General features: G+C 39.9%; 2 protein-coding genes across 4 annotated transcripts; one reads left to right on the top strand and one right to left on the bottom strand.

The window, feature by feature from the left end:
- Window positions 1–704: 704 nt before the first annotated feature.
- pofut4 (protein O-fucosyltransferase 4) lies at window positions 705–5,391 on the top strand. The gene is made up of 5 exons (XM_042493068.2): window positions 705–866; window positions 1,172–1,510; window positions 1,644–2,024; window positions 3,468–4,090; window positions 4,257–5,391. The coding sequence occupies exons 1-5, from the start codon at window positions 864–866 to the stop codon at window positions 4,405–4,407; spliced, it is 1,497 nt and encodes a 498-aa protein (XP_042349002.1). The 5' UTR covers window positions 705–863; the 3' UTR covers window positions 4,408–5,391.
- znf185 (zinc finger protein 185 with LIM domain) lies at window positions 5,163–25,028 on the bottom strand. 3 transcript variants are annotated; one of them, XM_088081219.1, is made up of 34 exons: window positions 24,894–25,028; window positions 22,628–22,704; window positions 22,205–22,325; window positions 21,971–22,120; window positions 21,845–21,868; window positions 20,874–20,930; window positions 20,722–20,778; window positions 20,557–20,628; window positions 20,380–20,460; window positions 20,128–20,190; window positions 19,849–19,971; window positions 18,939–19,769; window positions 17,477–17,542; window positions 17,287–17,358; window positions 16,936–17,010; window positions 16,155–16,229; window positions 15,864–15,944; window positions 15,461–15,520; window positions 15,268–15,321; window positions 14,983–15,042; window positions 13,996–14,046; window positions 13,844–13,888; window positions 13,562–13,609; window positions 12,478–12,543; window positions 12,243–12,314; window positions 12,054–12,116; window positions 11,673–11,771; window positions 11,366–11,413; window positions 11,026–11,061; window positions 9,590–9,661; window positions 9,415–9,489; window positions 9,242–9,307; window positions 7,390–7,495; window positions 5,163–5,871 (listed from the first exon to the last, which is right to left on the bottom strand). In XM_088081219.1, exons 2-34 carry the CDS (start codon window positions 22,635–22,637, stop codon window positions 5,770–5,772), a joined length of 3,081 nt encoding a protein of 1,026 aa, XP_087937345.1. In that variant the 5' UTR covers window positions 22,638–22,704; window positions 24,894–25,028; the 3' UTR covers window positions 5,163–5,769. The 3 variants fall into 3 exon arrangements, with proteins under 3 accessions (XP_087937345.1, XP_042348997.2, XP_042348999.2); XM_042493063.2 differs by lacking the exon at window positions 24,894–25,028 and adding an exon at window positions 24,583–24,794; XM_042493065.2 differs by lacking the exons at window positions 12,478–12,543; window positions 24,894–25,028 and adding an exon at window positions 24,583–24,790.
- Between the last annotated feature and the right edge of the window lie 1,091 nt (window positions 25,029–26,119).

Raw genomic sequence — 26,119 nt, 5'->3', positions numbered from 1 at the left:
TTCGCAGATTAACAGTAGCCTATGGAGCATCTACAAAAAATACCCTGAATCTATAATATGTGTATTGTTAAACTCTACAGAGTTTATTGCAAAAGGTGTTCACCTTTTTACGGGTAATACATCAAACAAAAGTAACATACTATTAATGGGAAAATACAACAAATATCATTTTTTTGTTTTCATCAGCCAGACACCTGCCATCAAAAATTAGAGTTTAGTTAAAATCAAATGGGAAAAGCAAATGAAAGAATGACGTGGATACTTTTGTTGTTGTTGTTGTTGTTGTTGTTGTTGTTGTTGTTATTATTATTATTATTATTATTATTATTATTATTATTATTATTATTATTATCATTATCAATAGAGATATTACTTCTGCAGATGTGACTCTACAGGTTTTTATAAATGCACCATGTTTTAGTGTAGGAGAACATATTTGAAAATCGTTTTTACATCAGACTATTTTTTTCCATGACGTTTTCTGTATAAAGTATGAATTATTCTAACTTTACCATATGGACATATTGTGCCCTGATAAAATATGTTTGCTATATTCTGTAACACTGTCACAATTTGTAACAAAATAACAATGCAGTGGCCACAGACTTTTAATGGAGCAAAATACCCTCCGGAGCTGCAGGTGGCGGTGTGCTGCTTTGGTTATTTTGGACCCAAAGAAGAAGAAAAGCTAAAACGCAGAAGAAGAATCCGGCTGTTTTTATTCCCTCTGCTGTGCACCGCTGGCTGTGAGATACCAGGCTGCATCACCACTTCTCAAAACCATCTTACACGATGAATAGCTGTGTATTTTTACTTTGAAGAATCCTGAAAAAACGGCCCTTCATGTGTATACTGCAGTGACAATGGTAGGAAACAGTGTAAATGTTTCGATATTTGGTGCACGCTCAGAAACCGCTGACACGTAACGTTATTACTGAGTTGTTAAAGTCAAACGCTAATGTTTGTTGAACAAAGTTAGCTGTGAGGGGAAGCAACTGCTTCCACAACACTTTTATTTGGAATATGAGCACCAGAAAGGGCGTGAATTCATCTGCAAGACTTAGGAATCATATAATAAACAGATAAGAATTAATTGATTTGTCCTTTTGAATGGTGACCTACTTGTATCCGAGTTTCTGAAATGTCTTTCCTGTTGTGTTCAACCCTGTAGATGGCTGGTAGGGGCAGGCTGGTGCCCTGTGTGTGTTTGGGGATGTTTGGTGTCCTGTGCTGGGTCTGGGTCTCCTTTGCCTCCTTTCCAGATGATCAGCCTCCCCTGGAGCTCTTGGATGCAGTGGACCGAGGAGCCTTTCAGCCTCAGAGTGCTCTGTCAGAGATGGAGTTTGCCTCCATCAGTTCATACAGAGGACCTGGCAACACTGACCGCCGCAGCAACAAGGAGCTGCCAATTCTCCTCTGGTGGAGTGGAGGACTGTTCCCACATTTCCCCGGTGACACAGAGCGCATCGACTGTGCCACGTCCTCCTGCCTGGCCACAAGCAACCGCAAGGTACCAGAGATGTGTCACCTCATAAAGCCTTTTAGTAAAAGTCTTGGCTCCGACAGAGAGGATGCATGCTCACATTAATAATAATCATCACCTGTAGATGCTCTGCCAGTAATCTTGAGTTTGATCTTCAAAGGTCCAGCTGTACAAGCGGACAGCATCCATCATCTTCTATGGAACAGACTTCCGGGCATATGAGGCACCGCTCCCTCGCCTCCGCCACCAGACCTGGGCACTGTTCCATGAAGAGTCACCCATGAATAACTACTTCCTCTCCCATGGACCAGGAATCAGGCTGTTCAACTACACTGCCACATTTCGCAGGGAGTCAGACTATCCTCTGACCCTGCAGTGGCTGCCTTCTCTGGATTACTTGCTGGGCCCTGTGGTCGTGTCCCTGGAGGAGAAGAACCGGCTGAGGAGGGAGGGCCTGGCCCCTGTGCTCTACATGCAGTCCCACTGCGATGTGCCATCAGACAGAAACAGATATGTCCAGGAGCTCATGAAGTACATTCAGGTACAGTACAAAAGTACAAAGATGTTCTGTTGGGGACAAAGATGCATCCAGTTTAGTACCTGCGGCTTGTTGCAGCAGCTGCGTGTGTTCAGACTTGGCCTAGTTAGAATGTTAATTATCACTAAGTTGTGATTTATGCATTACTAATATAAAGGCTGTTGCACTATGGAGAAAAGTAAAAATATATCTTTTAAGTAACAACTAAATTATAAAATCATAACATCATAAAATGTCACAAAATTGTACTTACTGAAGGTAAAACAGCAGCTTTTCTGCCACATAGCATATTTTTAAATGATTGCATGCCATTTTGCAACACGGTAATCCTCTAGAGAGCTAATTTATTGATATAATATTTCTGTAATATCACTATCTATCTGGATTGATACGATGTGATACAATGACAAGTAGGGCTGTAATTAATGGTTAATTTAAATTGTCAATGAATCTGTTTATTATTTCCGAGATTAGTTGTTTAAATGACGATTGGCCCAAAATGACATCCTCTCTTGTTTTGTTCACATCCCAAAAATATTCAGTGTACTGTCACAGAGGAGTAAAGAAACCAGAAATGTACAATACAAATACACTGTCCTTACATATTTTCCTCCTACCGCCTCATTCTCATGAACAATATTTCTCAAGAACATCTTGAGGGAATATCTTGATGAACTAATTAGATTTTGGTAGTCAAAGGTCAAGGTCACTGTGACCTCACAAAACATGATTTTGACCATAATTCAAGAATTAATTTACTAATTATGATTTAAAAATGTAAATGAAATTTTTTAAAATAATGTCTAATAGGAGAAAATGAATTGATGGCATGTTATATCTCCTGACATGGCTGTATATGAGTCTGGACAGACATGGATGTAAACTGCAAATTCACTGGTTTGCAGAGGCATACAACCTGATTAGTCCCATCCTCTGAAGTTTGTTCTTAAATTAAATACTCTTTTTTTAAAATTTCTTTTAATTTGCCTCTAATCTTTTTCTCAACAAATAACAGGACATGTTTCTGCTTGACATTGAACAACATTTTCAGTACTCTTCTCAGATTTAAACCCCACCACAGCAATTCTGTACAATCAAACATAAATGGACTCACATGCACTGAAAATCTGTAGCCCTCTGAGTCTTCCCTGTTTCCACTTGCAGATACTAATACAAGTAAACAAGAGCCAGTAGAGTCAAAATCATTAATCTTCACCCATGCAACTGCAGTAACACCTCTGTAAATGTTTTTGTAAATATAGACCACAGTGTGATGTTTGTGAATCCCCATCGGGAAATGAAATGTTAGAGTTCAATTAGAAATGTCTAATCGAGGTTTTGTGAAAAATGCAGACCATTAAAAGTGTGTCAGAGTCGCATTAATAATCTCCCAAATGTTTCCGGAGATGATTCTCTTCTCTCACTCTTTATTTTTTCTCTCTGAAGGTGGACTCTTACGGGAAATGCTTGAACAACAAACCTTTACCTGAACATCTGGAGGACACGTCCACAGCCACCGGCGAGGAGGCCAGCTTTATGAACTTTGTTGCCCGCTACAAGTTTCACCTGGCACTGGAGAATGGCCTGTGCCCAGATTACATGACAGAGAAGCTGTGGCGGCCTCTCCATCAGGGCTGCGTGCCTGTCTATCGAGGCTCCTCTGTGGTGGCAGACTGGATGCCAAACGAACACTCAGCAATCATAATAGATAACTTCCCCTCCCCAAAAGCTCTCGCTGAATTCCTCAAACGTCTTGATGAGAATGATGATGAATACGCAAAGTATTTAGAGTTCAAGAACCCCAGACGCATCACAAACGCTCGTTTGCTGGAGGCTCTGGAGACCCGCGAGTGGGGGGTTAATGACATGAGCAAGCCTAACTACCTTAATGGATTTGAATGTTATGTGTGTGACCGGGAGAATGCACGACTCGCAGCAGAACGAGCATACAGGAAAGCCCCTAAAAAGAACCAACCTCCTCAGCCAAAAATGGCCAACAACTCTCACATGGGGTGCCCCCTGCCCAGCCCCGGGTACGGAGATGTCCAAGATTTACCTCCAGATGATGGGTGAGTTTGTCTTAAATTATTCGCTGTGCCAGGTGTGAAATCCTTCTCTTTCCTGTACTTTAATGTGAATAACAACGTCCCGAGGGGCGAGACATCAGTCTATTTTAATGTCCTAATTAAAATAGCCTCTGTGATGAGCCTAATCTGTTTGTATATCTGTCCGCAGATGGTTGCAAATATGGCCTCAGGATTACTGGCAGAGCCTGGACCAAGCAGAAGGGCTGGAGTCTCTGATAAGACATAACGAGTCAGACCCTTCGCTGCTGTGGAAGCACATCCAAAACATTGCTGTGAGCAGAGCCAGAGGAAAACACTGACACAGGCCTTGAAACAAACAGAGGATGGAGCACATCCAGGATTACAGAGGTGTCCCACATTATGCATCCCCGCTGTTTAAATGAGGGAATGAAGCAGAAATTACTAATATTTCTGCACCTGAGTCACCCTCCTTCACACTTGTGAGCAGTTTAGTTATATAGAAGTTTAACTAGAGTTTGATATTGTATTCGGCTGACATGATGTCCTTTATCCTGAGTTCAGTAATGGGAAAATAATGTTTTAGAACGCTATATGCTAATATTTTCCGGTGGTTTCATTGCTCTGACTGAGGTGCCATTGTTGCCCTTACTACTTCTTGCGTTGTTAACATTAACTGCATGCAGTGCAGTTGTTCCACGGAGGCACATTCTCCAGGGAGGCTGGTTTTCATTGGACTGGGGCAGAGCCAAAGACTTGTCCTCTGCACTGAGGGAGCTCTGCCTAACTGTGTGTGAAGACCATCAAGACAGTAGCCAATGAACTGCATTAGTTTCTTAACAGTCGCTCAGCAGGTAGCTGATGGTTATTAGCTAAAGTCACATTTACGTACAAGGCTATTTTAAGTGACTATGCAACAAAAATGTTATTTCACTGAGGAGCGCGAGAAGGCAAATGTAAAGTAATGCACAACTCCCCTGTGGGAAATCACCACTGCATTTGCAAAGTAGTTCTCAGGAACAGCTGATACATTTATGTGGCAGATACTTTATAATATTGCCCTAACTGTTTCATTATACGTGATGCTAAGGTCATGTTCATGTGCAATAATTTTTAATCATGCTTTTCTACAAGTAAAGTACAAGTAACAGCTTGAAACTCCATGACAGTATTGTGCATCTAGTAGCACACAGCATATTTATACCTGGATTATCTAGATCATTTTATTTTTCTAACAAAGCATCATACATGTGAACACACTATTTTGTATCAAGAAGAGCAAAATAAGACATAACATTTTGTAATAAAGTAAGTTTCTTCCATAACTGCTGTTGCTAAATTATAATATTGTAACCCACTTGCCAATATTAGTCTGTTCACAGCCGTATGTAGCACATCATGTTGCACAGACATGTCCTTCATAGTTTACTGAGGCAGATACAGCTTTCACCACCAGGAAAAAAAACAAAACACAAGCTTGTATAACATGTTTGAGAGATTAGAAATTTCACCTAATGTAAGAATCAACATTTGCTAGTCATATTGTTCATTCTAACGGCCTCTTTGATCACACTAAACCAAATCATTCCCGAGTTCAAACCCAACGCAGTCCAAACTTTGTGAAAGAGCAGTTCTCACTTTATATGCAAATGAACATGAAGGGAAGGGGATGAGGATAAGAGGCTGCTGAAGAGCTTCTATAATCAGTCGAAGGCTTTGGAGTAGCAGCTCTCACAGTGGACTTTCCCACCATGTAGGAACATGCTGTCGAGAAGGTCTCCCATTGGCTTATGACACACCTCACACTGAAAAATTGGGAGAATGTTATAAGAAAATGTAATTATGAGAAAATACAGTCAAGCGCATTGTTTTTATCCCTGAAATCCTCTCATACTAATGCACCGCTCCATTATACAAAGTATACCAAACTGTTGCAGCTTCGTAAAACACAAATAACTAGGTAAACTTTGATTCATTTACTGGTAATGTATGATATCTAAACATAGTTTGCATTTCAGACAAAAAACATATTAAGGAGGACAGGCATTATAAATGTCAAAGGAGTAGTTTGACAATTTTGAAAATGCACTTATTGACATTTTTGCTAATAATTAGATAAGAAGATTGATACCACTCTCATGTCTGTCTCTCACATATGATGCTAGAGCCAGCAGCTGGTTAGTGTAGCTTAGCATAAAGACAAGAAAAGGGGAAACGGTTGCTGGCTCTGGAAAGTCGGATTGTCCAAAGGTTAAAAAAATCAGCCTAGTATCTCTTAAACTCACTAATTAACAAGCTTCGATCTCATTTGTTTAATCAGTGCAAGAACACAAAATGTAAAACAACAAGTTGAGGTTTTATGGGAGGCAATATGCCACTGTTATTTAGCCATAAGCTGTGACTCCTGGACAGCAATAGTTGCCTGGTCACTATGTGGTGATACGGCTCAAGGAAGTGACTGCTCCTGGCAAAGAAACAATGTGGCACACAACTCCCTGTAAAACTACAAGTTGTCTGGTATTTGTACAGATTAAACAATCAAGATATACATGTTATGTTAAAGCTTTTATTAAGCTTTAGAGCTGTTGGTAGACAGATTATTAAACGATGGACATTTCAAGTCTTTTTCTGATCTACGTTATAACTGCAGCTATCAGATGCTTAAATGCTTTGTAAGATCTTTTCAAGCAAATTTAAAACCAGATTTAAGACTCTTTTGTACAATTTATCTTTGTCTTATCCAAGAATTGCAGGTAAATGTTAAGAAAAATTTTGTATGTGGTTCCATTCAGAGGTGAGTTTTTGTAGGTATGGTTATTAGAGTGATGTGAGGTAATCTACAATTCACCAACAGGTAAGTCTAAGTATAAAGTAAAAAGAAAGTAGTAGGTTCAGTGGTAGGTTTAAAGATTTTAATGCCAGAAATGTGGAATTTCACACAGTTTGACTCATTTAGACTAAAAGAAGGATTTAAAGATGGATAACTGAAATAGGATAAAATGTTTGTGGCAATCAAGACCTCACAAATTCAAATGTAAAACTTTAATTGCCCAATATTTATTAAATTGAATTTAGGAAATTTAAGACTTTCCAAGGACCAGCCAACACCCTAAACAGTCTGCAACATCATATTTAGAGATGTGTAGTATCAGTCTTCTCATCTAACTCTACAAAAAGCAAATTTTTGCCAAGATGTCAAACTATTTTTAAGGGAAACAAAAGCTCATTTCCTCCATGTCAGTCCCCTCAAGGAAGTTTTTATTGTCCAATAAATACCAATTTGTGCCTTCAGCTGAAATGTATCAAGCAGATGGATGAAGTACCTTGAAGCAGGTGGGGTGGCAGTTGATATTGAGGTGCTCGATGGTGATCTTGGCATCATTGCCCACCAGCTCCCCGCAGTATGTACAGGTGAATGACAGCGACTTGCTGGGGAAACACAGCCATTGAGACAAGTTAGTGTGGCCATTAACTCAAGCAGCTCTCATGCAACTGCAGCTCTGTCTGGTAAAATAACCTTTCTTTCCTGTGCGAGGGAACTTAATAAGTGTAAATAATCCTTTGATGTCCCCGCTTAGCCTCTTAATGAGCAGGCTTGGTGGAATTTCTGCCCTACTGCTTACACATATCTAGTTTCGTCAGAACTGGAAATAACAAGGTGGGGGAAGAAAGGGCTTTTAGCTGGTTTAAACAGGTTTAGGGAATCGTGTTGTTAACGGGAGTAAGTGGAGTAGCTGCTGTGAGAGAAACTGACAGAGCTCAGTGTCAAATAATTTGACCCACATCAAAAACAAGAGCAATTAGAGAAAGAAAACCTTCCCTAAGAGAATTTATCTGGGGTCATTATATAATAAGGACAGTGCAGGCAGTGCATTTGCATTGGATGAGGATGGGCCCTTGCAAGGGATTCAGATTGCAACCTAAAAATACACCAGTGTCAACAGAAGATCTCACATTAAATTACAAATAGTACCATTTGCTACATTTGCTAAATATGCCCTCAATAAGGCAAACCCATCTTTTTTTTCTTTTTGAAAAAAAATATTTATGACAAAATTATATGAATATTTTATATAAACTTTCAAGACTAAAAATAAACTATTACTAAACTAATAAATTAAATGGATAATTTATTATTTGCACTGAAGATCAAAGATCAGTTTTAAGGCAGAAGTGAAAATGCTGAAAAGAGCTGATTTGTCACTCTTAGGGCGGTGTCCATCAAAGCATTTTTTCCTGAGGCCAGTGAATTTTTGAAATGATTTGCACTGGGAGTGCAGCATTTTTATACTATGCTACAAATGACAGCAGCATGACAAAGCACTTAACGACTAGTCTACGCTAAGTACCGCATGTTTGGGATTTTTTCGGAGTGCTGAGAGTTTAAAAATGTTCAACTATGAGTAAAATGCTGTGCTTGTCACTGTCACTTTTTACCTAGCTATACACTCACAATGGAGGAGGGGCAGGACATGAACCATAAAGACCAACCATCACATCTTAAAGGTGCTAAACAGCAAAATTAGAGGAGAAATATGTTGCTGGTAATATACTGTGTATGTTAATATATGTTTCTTCTAATGAACCCATATAGCTCAGTGGGACCGCCCTCTCTTCCCACATGCTTCAGCCTTCCCCTCATCCAGAGCAAATACTCTACCTTGTTCTGACATTTTTACTTCTACACATATTCCATATCATAGCATTTAGACACAACCAAAGTGTATAAGCTGGTAACACTGCAACTCCAAAGTGCTCCCACATGTCCCCAGCTGGGAATGAGGGGTGTCTGACTTTTTCAGCTGAGAAAAAAAACACTTTTGGGGACACAGGGCCTAAGTGTCAGTGATAAATTGAGCTGGAAGTGTCAGTTGAAGTGAAGGTCCTGAAAGATCTAAGTGCCAGTGCAAGTGTGTAGCCTAACCTCAAAAATGTCAGTAAAAGTGGCTTGTGGGACTAAATAGAGGTCAAAATTTCAAAGGCAAAGACCTGAAGGGTTTAGGGCGTTAGTCATAGCATAAGCATTGAAATGCACTAAACTGTCAGTTGAAGAGAAACGGATAAATGCAGTTGAAATGTCAGTTAAATCGTCATTTAAATAGCAAGAGATGAAAGCAGCTGAAGTATCAAGGGAGAAAGTTTTATATCTGGTTTAATAATAAGTTATGTTATTACCTGGCATAAGTGGAGGGGCTGCTGTAAGAGTAACTGGCTGAGCTTGATGTCAAATAATCAGACCGACTGTGGAAAAAAGAGCAGTCATCATAAAAGCAGTGTTGGGAGGTTTATTCAGCAATTTTTATTTTAATCAATATTATTTGATTGTGTAAATAATGTATTGGTCCCACCTAGTGCTGAAGTCTTTGGCATTATGCAAGGACAGCTCTGTTGCATTGACATACTCCTTCAAATACACAAACCCCCTTGAGGTGAGGCAGACAGAGGAGAGAGTGAGTTAAGATGCATAGTTCAAACATTAGCTGTCACTTTAATTTAAATGCCTAGTTTGTAAAAATCACTCACTTTTTGGCCTCAGGTTCTGGTGTCTGGACAGGCTGGTCTTCTTCAATCACAGTCCTGGAATAGGTTTCATAGCTGGAGACAGAGTGTGGCGGCGTTAGTCTCATCTTTCACTTACAGACGACAGTAGTGTGATGGGTTATACAGAAGGACTCTACATCTGTCAAATGTAACTCAGGAGGTAATCATTTTCTGCCATCGCTTGTTAATGGCATGCTGTTTAACGGGCTGTGATTTGACAAAAGGACATCTCTAATACACATCATTAATCTGACATCTGGAGACTGATAATTAGAGGGAAGGAAATGAGGGCAAATTGAAAGACAATGGGAGTGCAGATCTTGTCATTTAACTTCAGTAATAGAGTTGAGTCAGGAGTCTGATGACACAGAAATGTTGCAGGAGTTGCAGGTAACTTAAGATGCAGACTGCAGTATATAAGCGGATACAGCTGTGTTCCCACAGGGTTTGGCCTAAATCTCTCACCCTTTAACTAAGACGGCTGTGTTACAAACACAAAGACATAAGCAGATCTAGTAGGTGAAAGTGTGAAACACGCCCAGATTACCTAAAGCTTATGTGGTGTGTGTTTGATTTTAAATACATTTCATTAAATTAAACATTTATTCCACTCAAAGAAAAACCAGGTAAGTTTAAAAGAATACTTCATCCAACTGACCATCTGTTTATCAATTACTCAAAGTGTGTGACACTAAAGAAAACTTTTTCTTATATGCCTCCACTGTGAAAAGAGAATTCAAAAAGTAATGTTTTAGCGAAAATGCATGTTTTTGGATTTTTAATTATACTGAACAGATTGTGTGAGAATTCGTGAACAGATGTTTTGATATAGTTTTGATGTTAAACGTCCCTTTTTACTAAAATTCACGAAGAGTGTTTTTTGGCGTCTCCGTTGACCTTGCAAAGACTCATAGCACTTCACTGATTAATTTGTAATGCATTTCATTTTGTAAATACAAACCTTTGCTTATTTGTACATTTTAGCAATTTTGTATTCTCCCTAGTGTTGAGATTTTGATCAATTATGGAATCTTTGTTTTTATCTTTTTCCTTTTATTCATGATTAGGGAAGGTATCTCAATAAGCCATTTCTTTGCTTCTAACCTCTCCTGCACAATGTTTCAAGTTTGTATTTTATTCCTCTGTATTTAAAAAACTAAACTAAACCAAACTGTGGAGACAGATTCAATGTAACACAGGGTAAGTCATTTATATACTAATAGTCATATTGCAAGTGAAGTATTCTTTAGACTCACATGCAGTACCACATCCTTGCGTCAAACAAAAGACATAAAGCTCCACTTTAAGGAGAGTTTCTTTGCAAAAGTAAGAAAATCAACAGACCACACAGCAGAAAATAACACTCTGGAGAAAGTATTCTTGCATTATGCTGTCTGACGTAAAGATCATAAACTTACCGATCCATAGCAGGCTGTGGCTCACTGTGTATCTCTCTGGAAAGTGAAGAAAACTGTATTAGACTTTGAGTGTAGGCTGTAGCAGTCAATAAGCTGGACTCTATCCACTGAGCAAGAACTCTGCAGTTATTATGAGTGTATGAGGCTGATCTTTCTGACTCGCTGCTCCAAAGAGGTCAGGATCTATTGACCAGGTGTGGTCTCTTTTTCTATTGTACTGCAGCATTGCCTCATTTTGAGCCCTCCTCCCCATGCATTGCAAACATAACCTTCATGCCTCTCATGCTCTGAATTCCTTGTAATCTCCCCAGTTTGGAGGAAAGTTTAAATCATTTCAAACCTGATGGTGGTGATGGTTGTCACTGTCTCTGTCTGTGTATCCCTGGGGCTACAAAACAGGACAGTCCTGCATTATAATATGTTTGGCAGTACAGGTGATGGCATTAGAGTAAAAATAACAAGTTGAGAAGGAGTTGATTATTCTCAGACTGAGCCGTGAGGAAGTTTCAACTTGTATTTAGCTTGCTTTCAATTAAATGGTTGACAGGCACTGAATTTTAAGATGCTATAATGACATCCCGCTGAAATTGTGAAAAATAAAAAGTGGTTTAATATGCATGTAATGAGCCCAGCCACAGCGGAGATACCTTTCTTCCTCTTTCCTCTCGTCCTCTTCCTCTTCAGTGGTGATAGTATAGACTGTGGGTGATGTCCACCTGTCCCATGGGGAGTCGTTCTCTTTGGACCTTTGGCACAAACAAAGGCATGACATTGTAGCATGACAGACAAATTCACAGTGTTCATTGTAAAGAGAAAAAAGCTGAAAGGGGATCTGTTTACCGTGATTGTGAGGAAAAGTTGTAACAAATACAGTATATCTGACCTATTTTCATCAGCACCAGTGCACAATGTTTTCTGGCTCAGTGAGTAGATGCTACAAAAGCCTTCACCGTGGTGAAAGGGAAGGAGGTTATGGGAATAAAAGGAGCAGACACACACGTGGGGCTTTTAATAAAAAGATGACTTACTTTCTCTCAAACATGACCAGCGTCTGTTGATCTACAGTTTGGCCTCCCGTTGCGGCTTCTTGGCTGAGAGGGGACATACATTGAAAGGCTTTTAGCGCGTAATGGACATGGATGAGTGCATGTAGATGAATGAAACATAGTGGTCTGCATTGTGTTGTAGTGTAAGAGTAAATCCAAGTGTGTCATCACCTTTCCTCTGTGTTATCCTGCTGAGGTGTGCTGGTTTCCCATGTGTGTGCCCATGACCGCTGAGAGCTGAGACTGGAGAGAGAGATGATGTAGACGTTATGACAGATCAAGCATATCAGACGCTAATGTGTGCGGTTTGAGAGAGTCAGTACTGCAGGTCCACAGTCTTCCTTCCCCACTCTTCTCTCACTCATACATCCATGACACAATTATGCACTAAACTCAGTTTTAATACCTTGTGCTGTCAGTGCTGATAGGGATGACGTTGTCTGTGAGGGATTCCAACGCATTACTGCTAATACTGTCAAACACACGCACACATAAAAAGGGGTGGAAAACATAAAAATCGAACAAAATGGGTTGCCCTGGAGGCTCAGAGCACTGCATATGAACCTCAAAGTCCCCAGTTCAAATCCAGCTTGCTAAATGTCACTGCCCTACTGCTCTTTCTCCCCTCATTTTCTGTCACCCTTCTCTATTGCTCTCTAATAAAGGCATATTATCCAAAACAGAAAAAAAAACATCTTAATAAATTGAAGTTAAAAAACATATTAATGAATTGTGTATGCTTTGAATTATTTAATGAAGTAAAAGGGGTGGGGGTGTTTCGAAAAAGCAAAACTAATTTAACTGAAAAACTAATTTAAAACACTCCCACATAAACAGCTCAGGCGCGCTACTCGTTCGTGCGTGAGACTGTTTACATACAAGTGCTTTAAATAGTACATTTTTAGCAAAATTGCATGTTTGGGAAGTGACTGCAGCATATGACTGCATAAATAAAACTTGCATTATACTGTATGAGCTTTGTGAGAGTTTGTAAACGGATGTTTTGTTATAGCTTTGCTGGATGGACCCCTTCGCTTCAGTTTATTAAGAACTTTCTCCATTTTTGAATTCTTCCTTATTTGTGGAGGCATAAAACAATGTTTTCTTCTCCTATTCAACGGAACAAGCACTGAGTAAATAAGTTATCATTTGGAGGGTTAGGTATTCATTTAACAAAAGTAGAGGTGCACCCAAGGAGCATGTCACTGTCACACTAAATATAAAGAAAATCATCTTACTTTGCTGAAAATGTAGGTTTAATATTAATTAAATTTTTTACAGTTAATAATTTCAGTCATTTATATAGCATAAATGCTAAACTGATGCTAAATGTTTTTGGTTCCAGCTTCTCAAATGTAAGAATGTTCTGCTTTATATCATCCTAATTTGAACACATTTGTTTTTTGGACTGTAAATCAGGCAACACAAGCAATTTCAGAAAGGCACTTTATCCCTTCTTTTTTTTAATGTGCTGAATGAATTCAACTTACTTGGTGTTTGGACTTGGATCTTTGTTCTCTAGGGAAGTAAGTGACACACTGCAAAAATAAGATCAGAAAAAAATGAAATCAACATTAGAGTATCAATGAGGTGCAGCCTCAGCGCTCAGTGTGTGTGGTCCAACAGCTGCTGATTGTGAATAATAATTATTGCAACTGACAAAGTGAAGCAATTGTAGTTACTCTGATATGATGTTGTAACATGATGGTGTCAGTGCTACAAACAGAGGTTACAATATAGAAAAAGGGGAATTTGCATTGTCATTTTCATACCTGTTGATAGAAATATCAGAGAGGGGCTGCAGCAGGTCAGAGGAGCTGCAATAGAGAAAAGTGGCTCATAATCAGAAACTGCTGCATTATGCATGCCGAGATGCTATCTGGCTGGCTGGAAAACAGTCACAGCTCCAAACCAATATGATTACCTGTTAGAGGATGTGGTCCCTAACGGATATGGATCAAACGGATCAGCCGAGCTGAAAAACAATTTCACACTGATTTCACTCTCAATTGTCAGCATGGCCCATCTTGTGTCAGAGGAATTCTGATCACATTGACTCATAATGGAAAGATTTAATGCAGTTTGAATGGTAAACAGAAACACAGAGGGATCCGGGGCCAAACTCAATCAAAATCAGAATCTGGATGTATTTGACAAATGGGATGATTATTCTGCTGCTGAATGGCAAAATCAATGGATTTCAGTGTTTCTCACCTAAAATGAACTCTGATTTCAGTCTACGCTAACTATTTAAGACTAAACAGATTATTATTTTACCAACAAGAAATTCTTCCCAAAACAATTAATTCAAGCATTAAAATTAATTTGCTGATTGAATGAGATCTATTTTACATGAACCCAATCTTTTAAGCACATTTTCCCCCCTCACTGTCATTCTATTTTTTAACACACTAACATAGAATTTGCATACATTGTAACAGACATCTTACAGGTATACTATGCAGGATTGTCAGTTAGTGTTTGTAAACATTTTGGCCAATGAAGGTGAAAGTAAAATCAAACCCCAGATTCACTCTCATTTAATGTTTTGCCTCTTTTTTTGGCATTTTTTATGCAGAGTGTCTCTTGGATGCCTGCGGCTTACAGTCTGGCACCCGGTCACTACCTTTTCATAATGCCCTGAACTCAGCTAAGCGCTGTGTGGATACATGCCCATAAATGTCCTGAACAAAGAAAATAAGAAATACAGACAGAAGGGTGAGTGTCTGCAGAAAGATACAACACCACACACACTTCTAGTGGGTCATAAATAATGATTGAGAGAGATTACTTCTGCATCACTCTATACAATGTTTTTTTTGTTTGTTTGTTGGGGGGGGTTCTAGGAAAATCCTGCATAGTATGCCTTTAAAGCATTAGCTAATATGTGGCGTTGCAGTAAATAAACTACCTTGATTCAGTAACTGTGGTCGTCACCCCTGAGCTCCACAGTTCTGTGCTGTCCTCTTGGCTGTATGGAGGCAAGATAGAGCAGTACAGAGTGTGGTACGGATGAATGGCATGATGGGAAGGGAAAAGAGGGCAAGTAAAGGTAAGTGTGGTTCTTCTCATACACTATTTACAAAGCCAGTCCATTAGAAAAGCTTGAAACCCACTGAACTATTTAACGAGCATGAAAACCATCCGAATTTAGTACATAACAGACTTTCTCTCAGTGTGTGTGCGTTTCTCCTACCTTTTGTCAGTAATGATCACAGTTTTGGTGGTTATAGTGACTGTCTCTGTGGGGCTGGTGGGCAGAGAGACACAGCACAGTTGCAGGCAGAGTTAGTATAAATCATTACAAGGCATATCTGGATAGAATGCATTTCTTAGCAGGAACAGCTAGATAGATAATTGTTTAAGAGCAGCCTGTCATCTCCTTCTACCTTTGTGTTCCTTTGGCTGTCTCATCTGTCTGTTTCTCCTCCTCTCGCTGGGTGCTGAGGCTGGCAGAGACAAAACAAAGCCGCAATACTAATCAGTACAGAACATTCTCTTCTATTTCCAGTCGCGCCGCAGATAAGACGTGGCTTTCTGTTTCAAAGTATTACTCAGTCGCTTCAGGAATCTGCGACTTTGTTTCTATCTAACATGGCGCAGGGGTTAAAATAGAACGCTGGATGTAGAGGAGCCCTGATTTATGGATCAAACTTGAGGAGGATGGGGTTTATTAAAAATTTTACACCTCGGGGAGCTGGGACGCTCGGCCCCTTCATCTGCAGGGATAAGAATTAATGGTACACAAAGAGGGAGGGATGGGGAGCAGGGGCCATCACATCTCTTTCTCACCTGCGTGACTCTGTGCTGATTAGAATGACATCATTAGCCAGGAGATCCACGGTGCCACTGGTCTTTGCTGGGTTTGACTCACTAAAGATATCAAACACAGAAGTCAAATACAGAGCAGAGTTTGTGCGCAAGCTCCTTTGAAAATGTGTATCCAACTCTGGCAAAGTAAGTTAAGGTAATGCTTCTGCTTGCTACTGACAAGGGAGCTATCGATTTTCTACTGATGAAAGGATAATTCTTCGCATAACTTCTGTGTTTGGGGCTTGGGTGGGAAAGTGCTCTTCCTATTACCTGTCTAGTCCGCTAAGCAGATCCTGACTCCAGCGTCCTGGGCTGGGGGGAACAGGCTCTGCTGACTCCTCTGGACTGCGGGGGCAGACGGATGAGAGGAAGAGGAAGTGGAGAAGGTGATGAGCATAAGGGGATTTAGGATTCAAAGGAGATTTCAGACAGGTTAGGTAAAGGAGGGAGGGGGATCATTAGAGGTCCAACAGTGCCACCTTGTGGGGATTATTCAGTGATTGTGAGGCGTGCTTAACCCTTTCAAACTTGGTGCCACATCTTTTTTCTTGTGCTGCATTCAGACGCCTTTCACAAATCGGTGTGATTTCTTTCAGAAACATGGGGGGAAAGGCAATAAGCAACTTGAAAAGAATTGTTTCATAAGCCGTAAGATATCAGTATATTTTGAAAAAAAAAAAAGTAAGAACATTAAAAAGATAAAAGCTAGGGGGAAAGAACAAGCTAGGAGATTTCATGAGATTTAATATAAGATATTATAAGAACAACTATATTTAGATTTACAACAATTACATATTTTAAATAATGTTACAGAAAATTATTGTTATTTTTAAGCTTTTCTCCCCAGGTAATGTTCTTGTTTGTTTGGTTTTTGTTTTTTTCTGTTTAACTTTCTTTTTCTTTTGCAGGTAACACACTCTCGCTCTTATAAGTTTTTTGGTTATTTCTTATTAAGTTGCTCTTTGTCTTCTTCCCATGTTTTTGAAATAAATTAAACCATTGTTTAGGTTTCAAATATTAATTGCATAAAAAAATATTTTTTTTAACAAACCCATTGGTGAGAACCAGGAGATCGTCTGTTATTGGTATACAGTTGCTGATTTCTGGAGCTGGCTCCTGTTCATCACTGCACACAGAGGAAGAAAACAACCATCAGTGCACCTGCTTTGGCACGTACGCACACATCACTATATTACATATTTTTGAAGTACCACATTTAATCAGGTCTAATTTTGGACACCCTCTTGTGTGTAAGGCAGTTTCAGGCACCTGAAATTGAGTTGTGGGTTATTTTGTGATTGCTTTGAAGTGAACACAGTGGAAGTTAGCCATTATCTCTTTTCTTGCCAACCCTACTATGACATGAATGAGGAAGTTGTTGGGTTTTTTTTGTTTTTTTTACCTGTCCTTTGTGGCACAACTGTCCGCTGAGCTTCCTTCTTCCTTTGCCAGCACTAGCTCATCATCCTTAAAGCTGGAGAGGAAATAAACTCTTATTATCAAATGGCTGTAGAGGCTAGAGGCACTAGTATGAGAATCTCTTTTTTTCCATATTGGTTTCAGCCATTTTCATCTTTTTCTTTTTCCAGTACCTGGTTGAACTTGTGTCGAAAGAAATGAGGGTGTCAGACAAGGTGGTGAGCGTGTCAACAGCGGAGCTGTGAAAATAAATGGAGAACAAACACATGACATTCCAGGGCAGCCTTCAATCAGACACGTGCAAAAGAATAAGAGCAAATATGCCACAGATACAGACAAAGTAAACCACCTGAAAGCACATTCAAAGCTTTGCTCAAGAATTTTACTATTCATTCATTCTGTTATTAAACATATCTGGATGGATATCAGGTTGATATTTGAGACTCATTATTGCAGTATCCGAGATATGTTATACTGATGTTAACACTCAGATCCTTTACTCAAGTAAAGGTATGAAAATCTTAATATAGAATTACTGTGTTACAAGTAAAAGTCTCCTATTCAAAATTCTACTTATGGAAAATACAGTATTAGGGGTTGCATGGTTTAGTTATAGCAAAAGAGGGACATCTGGTCTCTAACATCACCTTTTCAAGTTAACTGAAAGTAAAAATATAGTTTTTTCCTGATTGTGACCTCTTACATGATCTATGCAAATTATGTTAATAGCTATTGGCTTGACTGCACCATGGTAACAGATGGACTTCTGTACATCACAAACATGGACACCCTTAGATCAACCTTCCAAGTTATTGAGAAGCAAAATTATAGCAATTTTGGTTCATTTTTGTTAATTTATTAGCTTATTAAGAAAACTGTCCATCATGCAACTCTGATAATCCAAATTGAATTTTATCCACTAGGCCTGCTGATGTCATTTCAACCATAAAAAGTTCATATGAAACAACTTTTCTGGGGGAAAAAACATGAATGAAAATGCTATGAATGAATGCTATAAAATACGAACATGAAAATGCTATTTAAGTAGGAAACAGGGACACAATTATTATTACTGATGTGCTATCAGCTTTTTACTTTCGTGTTTGGTCGAGGTGGAGCAAATTTTATGTTTTTATTAGTGTATAATCACCTAAAAAGATAAGACTTGCTGTATTTTCGTTACCTTAGAGTGAGCTGTTTATATCTATATATGGAGCAAGTCCACGGTGTTGTTTATACAGTAGCCCAGAACTAACAAATCAAACACTGGCTGTAGATAGCACCTTTCACATTTTTGTGTCGGCAGCTTTAATTCTCCTACACAGTTGGCACATTGAAAAGTTTAGGTTTTGCAACCTCACCATTAGATGCCACTAAATCCTACACACTGGACCTTAAAGTTGATCGGTTCAGTTGATCTTTGTATGTGAAGGTACTAGTAAGTGAAACTGATATACATGTAATTAAAAAAAAGGACACAATTATCCCTGAAATATAGTGGAGTACTAATATAAAGTAGCATGTAATAGGACAATGCAAGTACCTAAAACCTGTACTTTGGTAAATTTAATTAGTTTCTACAACTGATACAATGTTATATGTGGCAGCACAAATTCTGGTTAGTAGAAATCTCACCGTGGCATTGGAGACGGTTTTGTTTCTGGCACAGGTTCTGGTTCTTGCACAGGTTCTGGTTCTGGTTCTTGCACAGGCTCTGGTTTTGTTTCTGGCACAGGTTCTGGTTTTGTTTCTGGCACAGGTTCTGGTTCTAGCACAGGTTGTTGTTCTGGTTTTGTTTCTGGCACAGGTTCTGGTTCTAGCACAGGTTCTGGTTCTAGCACAGGTTCTGGTTCTGGTTTTGTTTCTTGCACAGGTTCTGGTACTAGCACAAGTTCTGGTTCTAGCACAGATTCTGGTTCTAGTGCAGGTTCTGGTTCTGGTTTTGTTTCTGGCACAGGTTCTGGTTTTGTTTCTGGCACGGGTTCTGGTTCAGTCTTCACTGTGATCTCTGTTACAGTAGACACTAGGGCAGGTGAAAGGGGGACAGGTGACATTGGGGCCAGAGACACAGGGGCAGGAGCAGGAGACATTGGGGCTGGAGCAGGAGATACTGGGGCAGGTGATTCTGGGACAGGTGAAGCTGGTGCAGGAGCTGCTGGTGTTGGTGATATTGGGGTTGGTGACACTGAGGCGAGTTCAATCAGAGGGGTGTCAACTTGCCCAGAAACGTCTGAATCCTCGGGTTCTGGCTCTTTATAGACTGCTAGAACAAGGTCAGGTTTGAGTTCGGGGAGAGGGGTGGCAACTTTGGTGCAGCCCGGTTTCATGCCCTCAAATGGATCTTTAACAGCAATAGACACTGGAGCGGGGTCTTCCTTCACAGGCTCTGGGACGGCCTTCTCCGCCTCTGCTGCCTTCGGCTCATTAACAATGACATCGACAGCTGTCTTAACACTGGTGTCGACTCTGTAAACCACACAGGTAATGAATGAAATTGAAGGAAGCACTTGTTGCAGAGGAAATAGAAACATGGCACAGGACTTACATTTTGTGTGTTTTGGGCTCAGGCGCGGAGGCAACAGATGTGACAGGGAGGACAGGGGAGGGGGCCGGGGTGCTGGCAGGTGCTGGAGTCACAGCGCTCTCATCATCATCAATAATCTCCACCCTGCATGATTGTAGCCAAGCACACGTGCGCACACACATGAATGCATGTGTGGAGTTGGGCGTGCACACAAATAGAAACAGGCAGAGTAACATTTGATCACACATTTTGACTCTCAGGTTTTCCTTTTGGTTTGGAGGGATGTTGAAGTGTGTTTACCTTTTAGCCACAAATGATACACTGTTGTTGACCGGTGAGGTGTCAGGCCCTGCTTCTTTAGACCTGAAATAGAATTTGCATAAATACTCTACATAAAAATGTATTTTCACACGTCAGTGAAAAACACAATTTCCCAACGTGTAGTAAGTTTTAAAAATATGTAACTCTTTTATGATTCAAGAACTCTTGAAACTCTAGAAACAGGTTCAGTGTTAAGATTAGCGTTGGGAGAGTGACATAAGACACACATACTCATATTTCTTAGCAGCAGAAAGCACATAAGACCGTTGCCTGGCTGCAGATTTCTTCAGAACGTTGCTGGCTGCCTCCGTCCTGCGAAATGAGTCATTATGATGTTAATATAATCTCTTTTCCAGGGGCATGTGAGTTCAAATTGGATGGCGTTCTTTTGCGTGAGCAGAGTCTTACCGTCTCTCCTGCTCCTCGTTGCTAAGCGGGCCCTCCTGGTTCTCTGAAGTGGGCCTCACAGTGTAGGGGGCTCTAAGGAAGACAAGCGCAAACACACACCTCATGAAAATACATTCTCACTCAGCTGCCAGCAGTCTATAGGGAATGTGATTTGTGTGAGCTCACATTTTCTTGTAACTCTCTGAAGGTTTTTTGATGAATTGTTTTGTTGTAGTTGTTCCACTGTGGAAAAAAAAAACAAAAAAACAGATCACGTTAATATGGGAATATCTCTTCACACTATTAACTCTGCTTATTTCAGAAGGAAAAGCTCGTACCTAACGCCGTTAGTTGTTGCTGATGGAGCAGGCTGGTCCATTTGAGTAAAAATGCCTCTGAAAAAGAAATGAAACGCATGAGTATTTTTTTTTTCATTATAACCTATCATTCAATTACAAAATGCCCCATGTAGCCGAGTGTGCGTTTCAGTGCTCTGATATCCCAACATCTGCCTCTAATTTAGGTCTCCAGTTTCCAGAGTGGAGACCAAGTCAATATCTTGCAAGTCACACAAAAAATATTTGCAATCAAGTCCTGAGTCAAGTCCCAACTAAAAATGTACTATTCCCAAGTCAAGTCCCAAATCAAGACTGACAAGATCTGAGTCAAGTCTCAAATCAAGCCCCAGGTCAAGACCAGCAACTCCTTTGTCAAATCCCAAGTCAGGACATACAAGGCCTAAGTTGAGTCCCCAATCAAGGTTGACAAGTCCCAAGTCAAGTCAAAAGTGGCATGTCCCGAGTCAAGTCCAGAATCAAGACCGACAAGAGTCAAGTCTTGAGTCAAGACTGTCAAGTCTCAAGTAAAGTCCCGAGTCAAGACTAACAAGTCCCAAGTCAAGTCTTAAGTCAATACGAACAAGTCCCAGTTCAATTCCCACGTGAAAATTGACTCTTCCAGAGTCAAGTCTCCAGTCAAGACTGGCAAGTCCCAAGTCCTATACTCTGACATTTGAGTCCTAAACAAGTCGTTTTGCCCTCCACCAATAGTAATGCCAGTCTAGGACAAATTAATGACATGTTTTGTTTTTTTTAAATCATGAAATTCATTTAAATTTGTATTTGCTAAAACCAGTTTGTTGGATGTTGTCGCGTCATCGCCTTCTGTCATTTTTGGCCTGTACATTTTGCAATATGTCTTTTGTTGACCACTCGTAGTTTTTTTTACGAAAATAAAATGATCTTATTATTTTTCCAACTGGCACTCAGTCATTAAAGAATTGCATGTCTAAATGTGCAAGAGGTCTTACCTGATCATGAATCCTGACGAAGAGCTAAATTTAAAAAACAGACTCGTTATCAGCACAATCATGTTTTGTGGGAGGTTTTCAAAGTGCTGTGTAGATAACTCCATGAAATTAGAAACCTGTGTTTACCTTCCAGTGACTGGCTTGGTGGGTGGCGGAGTGGATTTTGCTGGTGATGACACTGGCTTGGTGGGTGGCGGAGTGGATTTTGTTGGTGAGGACACTGGACTGGTTTCAATGGGGGCTCCGTCCACTCGGCCAGCCCTTATATCTGCCATCCTGCATGGATCCACAGAATTTGATTTTGTCTATTCAAGTGACTGAGTAATGGGTAATGAAACATTATTTATACATCTGGCTTACCATGGTTTCTCCTTCTGGGATTTGTCCTGAGCATCACTGGAGCGACGCTGCAACCAGCTGCCATCATCCCTCAGCTTGGTGCGGACTTTGGTGATACGATACACAGAGTCTTTGTCCCCATCTGAGACACAAACATGTGCATGTCACATACCCACACACCATCTGAGATATTACACACACTGTAGGCTGCATCATAATGACATCTTAATCACTGCATGCTTGATGGATATGCGAAAAATTCAGTCCCCTTTGGACCGACGCATAATTGACCACTTGTGTTTTGCATTAAATCAGGGCAATAACAGAGGATCGGAATTTACAGAGTCATCAGCCAGGCACAGAGACACGCCCTCTGATGCTCTATGCTTTTATTGGAGGAAACAGGTCATCTCACATTCAGATCACATCTGTCAGCCTGCTTACCTTTTGACATGCTTGTTTCTCAAGGTTTCTCAAGGTTTCCTTGTTCTGTTATCTTTATAGGCCACCTGAAAAATTCACTGGAACCAGATTGAGACAGAGATGTGTTAAAGTGTACAATTTGCAGCAGTTGCAATTTATTATGATTTATGCAATTTATTATGTGGATCCCAACCTTTTTCCTTAAGGGACCCCTTTTCTATCATTGAGTAATCTCATGACCCCTGAGTATCTGACATATTCAATGGATGTTTCATGATATGTTCAGTGCATAACAATAACACCATATAAACTGTATAATTAACCCAAATAGTGAACATAATCACTGCAGCACGATTGTGTAAAAGAAGTAACTTGGATGGATTTTGAGCAGATTATTTCCTGTGAACATTGTATCAGGTGAGTTCTCCTGACATTTGTAGGATCTTTTTATACTATTAGCTGTTCTGTTTTTTATTATTTTTTTTATTTTAACAATCATACATACCTAATATGCTTCTGAATATGCTAGACATTCAGTGTTTATTCTCTCCCTGATACTTGGCCATTGTTCTATTAGCTCTTTAGTTGTTTTAACTGTGTTCTTCTCTGATGCAGGATAAAGCTGTTAAGCAGAGAGTGAAGGCTCTGTGAATATAGCTTGTGTTCATGTCTTCTCCATGCCCTTATCCTGTGAGATTTTGTGTGTAGTTTATACCTTAAATATTAACTTTAAAAGTAACACTTTCATTTAGTATAGTTAGTTTATCTTTTGTGTGAGTCCACCTCCTTTTTATTTTGACTTTTTTTTGTTTTCTCTCTGTAACTGTGTTTTTATTCATGCTGCTGTTTGTCTTGCCCAGGCGTCCCTCAAAAAGGAGATTCTTAATCTCAATGGGACTCTCCTTGTTAAATAAAGAATAAATACAATTTAAAGGTAAAACAGTTTTTTTTCAAACAAATGAATGACATGCCAAGATATAGGCCTACTTCATATTTCAAAAAAAGTTTACTTACACCTCTTAGAATCAAAAAGCCTTGTGACCCTATGTGAGGCTTAGTTGACTCCAATCGGAGTCAAAACCCCCAAACTGGAAACCGTGGAAACCGATGGATTATGAAAGTCCAGTTTCAAAATGGCCCTTCCCACACTATGTTCTCTTCCGATGAGGAACATGTGCTCCGTCAAGCATTCCTCAGTCTCATCCTTTAGACATGTAGCTCATCCTGTCCTACCACTTTCCAAAAAATACTGCTGTTGCCTAAATATGAATGGACTCACACACATGTACATGTCTGAGCCTGTTGAGTTTAGATACAAAACAAACTGGCACAGAATGATCTATGTGATTGAGTAAATATGGTTTCCTTTCATACATATCCAAATCAATTGACCCCCTCGGTTATTTAAGGTCATAAATGACCTGCTCAGAGGCACACCTACTTCTCCGGGGAACTGAAGACGAAAAAGAAAATACTAATGAAACCTGGCTGAGTGTTGCCTTATCTGAAAGTAGACACGGACTACTGCTTATGCAAAATTGTAGAGCCAAATTCAGAATGCAAATAGAACTTGTAAAACTCCTGGGGCTGTGAATTCACCCCTTCCAAAGCACAATATCTCTTGAGGATATTGTCCTCAATATTGGTGACAGAACAAATAACCGAGGGCAGAGAAAGCATATTTATCCTAGGTTTAGCACATCCGTCTGCACTGGATAAATGATTGATGAAGAGCAATAGTATATAAGACAAGCAAGAAACAAGACAGACAACTCTACTGACAAGCAATTATGACAGGGAAACACCCAGAAAAATGAGAGGGCAAATACTGATAATCAGCAGGTAACGCTTTCAACAAACAGTTTATGCAGCGTGATTGATTACTTTTACAGTTTCTGTTTCCTACTGCTGCTGATTACTGAAGCTCTCATACTTCAAATTGTGTAAATTATACACCTGCCATCCAGAGGGCTTACCTGCTTTCGCTTTATATCCAGCAGAGAAACGTTCTCCTAGTTAAGTAGCGTGTGTGACCAGTGCGTCCCTTCAAGAGTAGCTGGTGTGTACAGAGGAAAAGCCTTTCTCTGTCTGACAGGTGTCTCGATCCCTGTGCTTGTGAACAGGTACGGGCGTGATCATGGACAAGCCCAGCCAGTCAAGGAAGGTGGATGTGGGGTGGAGCAGTGTGTTTGTCTATCCATTTGTGTGTATGTGCATGCGTTAATGGAGGTTGCTAAGAACTAATTTCTGTTTACATCTTTGTTCGTGGGAGAAGGCAAGCACATACCTGTCATACAGGTGACTGGCAATCAATTCTGAGGACGAGCGAGGCAAAGGGAAGAGGGTGACGACGACAAGGTGCACAGCACGGCAAGCAGAAAGGAAGCGACTCGCAGCAACATCTCCTGTGGGAACGCTCCTCTCATGCTCAGTGGGTAGGAAAACCCAGGAAGCACACACATCATTAAAATGAGATCAAGGACAGCACACACAACTGAGCTGAGATAACAAACAGATGCAGTTGCCCACAAGTCAATAAAAATAACATGAAAGCCAATCTAATTTGGAAAGTACTGAATTTTACACATGGAATTTTTTAAAAAAGTACTTCTGTTTTTGTACAATGAAAACTGAGACCACCACCTTGAAAATCTAGTTTCTTACCTAATCAAAGTAAATTATAACATAGTGTAATCTTTTTTTAAAGTAAATATTCTAGGTAAGAAAACAGGCAGAGTCTATAACAAACAAAATGTTTGATCAATGTTAGTGACTGTGTGTCTATGTTTGTATAAATGAAGGACAAAGAGTCTATGCTCCTGCAATTGTCCAACAATTTCTTCAGCAAATAGCAACAAAAAAGCACTTTCTGAGTGACTGGCCACAGTATGCACTCTATGAAAACACACTATGGAGATCAGCCGACCATTGTTTCACTACAAAAAGCAATCTCACACATGCTGTGCATACATTTACAGAGTCTTTTCAAATCAGAAAAGGGTGTGAATAGATTTCACAACTATCAGAGGGAGGGGGTGGAAGAGGAAATTAGCAAGTCTGAGAGCCAAAGTTTCACTCTGGTGAGCACACTGGCAAGTGTAAACGCTCAAGTCTATTATCTACCTGCTGGATCCCTCTCTGCCCTAAACGACAAACCAGTCAGACGGCCTTACTCGCTGACGCTGCAGTGAATCATTAGGGTGCTGCTGGCGCGGAATTAAAACGAGAATGCTAAGTATCTTAACTTAACCCCAACCTTGTTGTCACTACACCATGCCAAGAAATGACAAAAATGCTTCACCTAGAAATCCAATCTTTGTAGATCAATACATTTAAGATGAATACTGTGAAAAAGAGGCCCTATCATTTACCAGATCATCAGTTTTATAACTATGTCATCATTAAAATGACAAAAACAGAATGTGGAAATACAGGATAACAATAGTCTATGATACATTTTCATTGTCCCTCCCATTATTGTATTTGATGACAGTCCTTGAATAGTATTTTAAC

Source organism: Plectropomus leopardus, chromosome 8 (assembly GCF_026936395.1).
Source record: "Plectropomus leopardus strain MGB_pleo_1.0 chromosome 8, ASM2693639v1, whole genome shotgun sequence".
Lineage (NCBI taxonomy): Eukaryota > Metazoa > Chordata > Actinopteri > Perciformes > Serranidae > Plectropomus > Plectropomus leopardus.
Note: the sequence above shows the minus strand (reverse complement) of the source record. Positions and strands in the feature narration are given on the sequence as shown.

Coding starts and splice junctions, on each gene's coding strand:
- pofut4 (XM_042493068.2), top strand. Junction 1,511..1,643: donor TGGCCACAAGCAACCGCAAG/GTACCAGAGATG, acceptor TGATCTTCAAAG/GTCCAGCTGTACAAGCGGAC. Junction 2,025..3,467: donor AGCTCATGAAGTACATTCAG/GTACAGTACAAA, acceptor TTCTCTCTGAAG/GTGGACTCTTACGGGAAATG.
- znf185 (XM_088081219.1), bottom strand. Junction 9,662..11,025: donor CCACAGCCTGCTATGGATCG/GTAAGTTTATGA, acceptor CTCTGTCTCCAG/CTATGAAACCTATTCCAGGA. Junction 7,496..9,241: donor AGCCCCTCCACTTATGCCAG/GTAATAACATAA, acceptor GTGTTTCCCCAG/CAAGTCGCTGTCATTCACCT.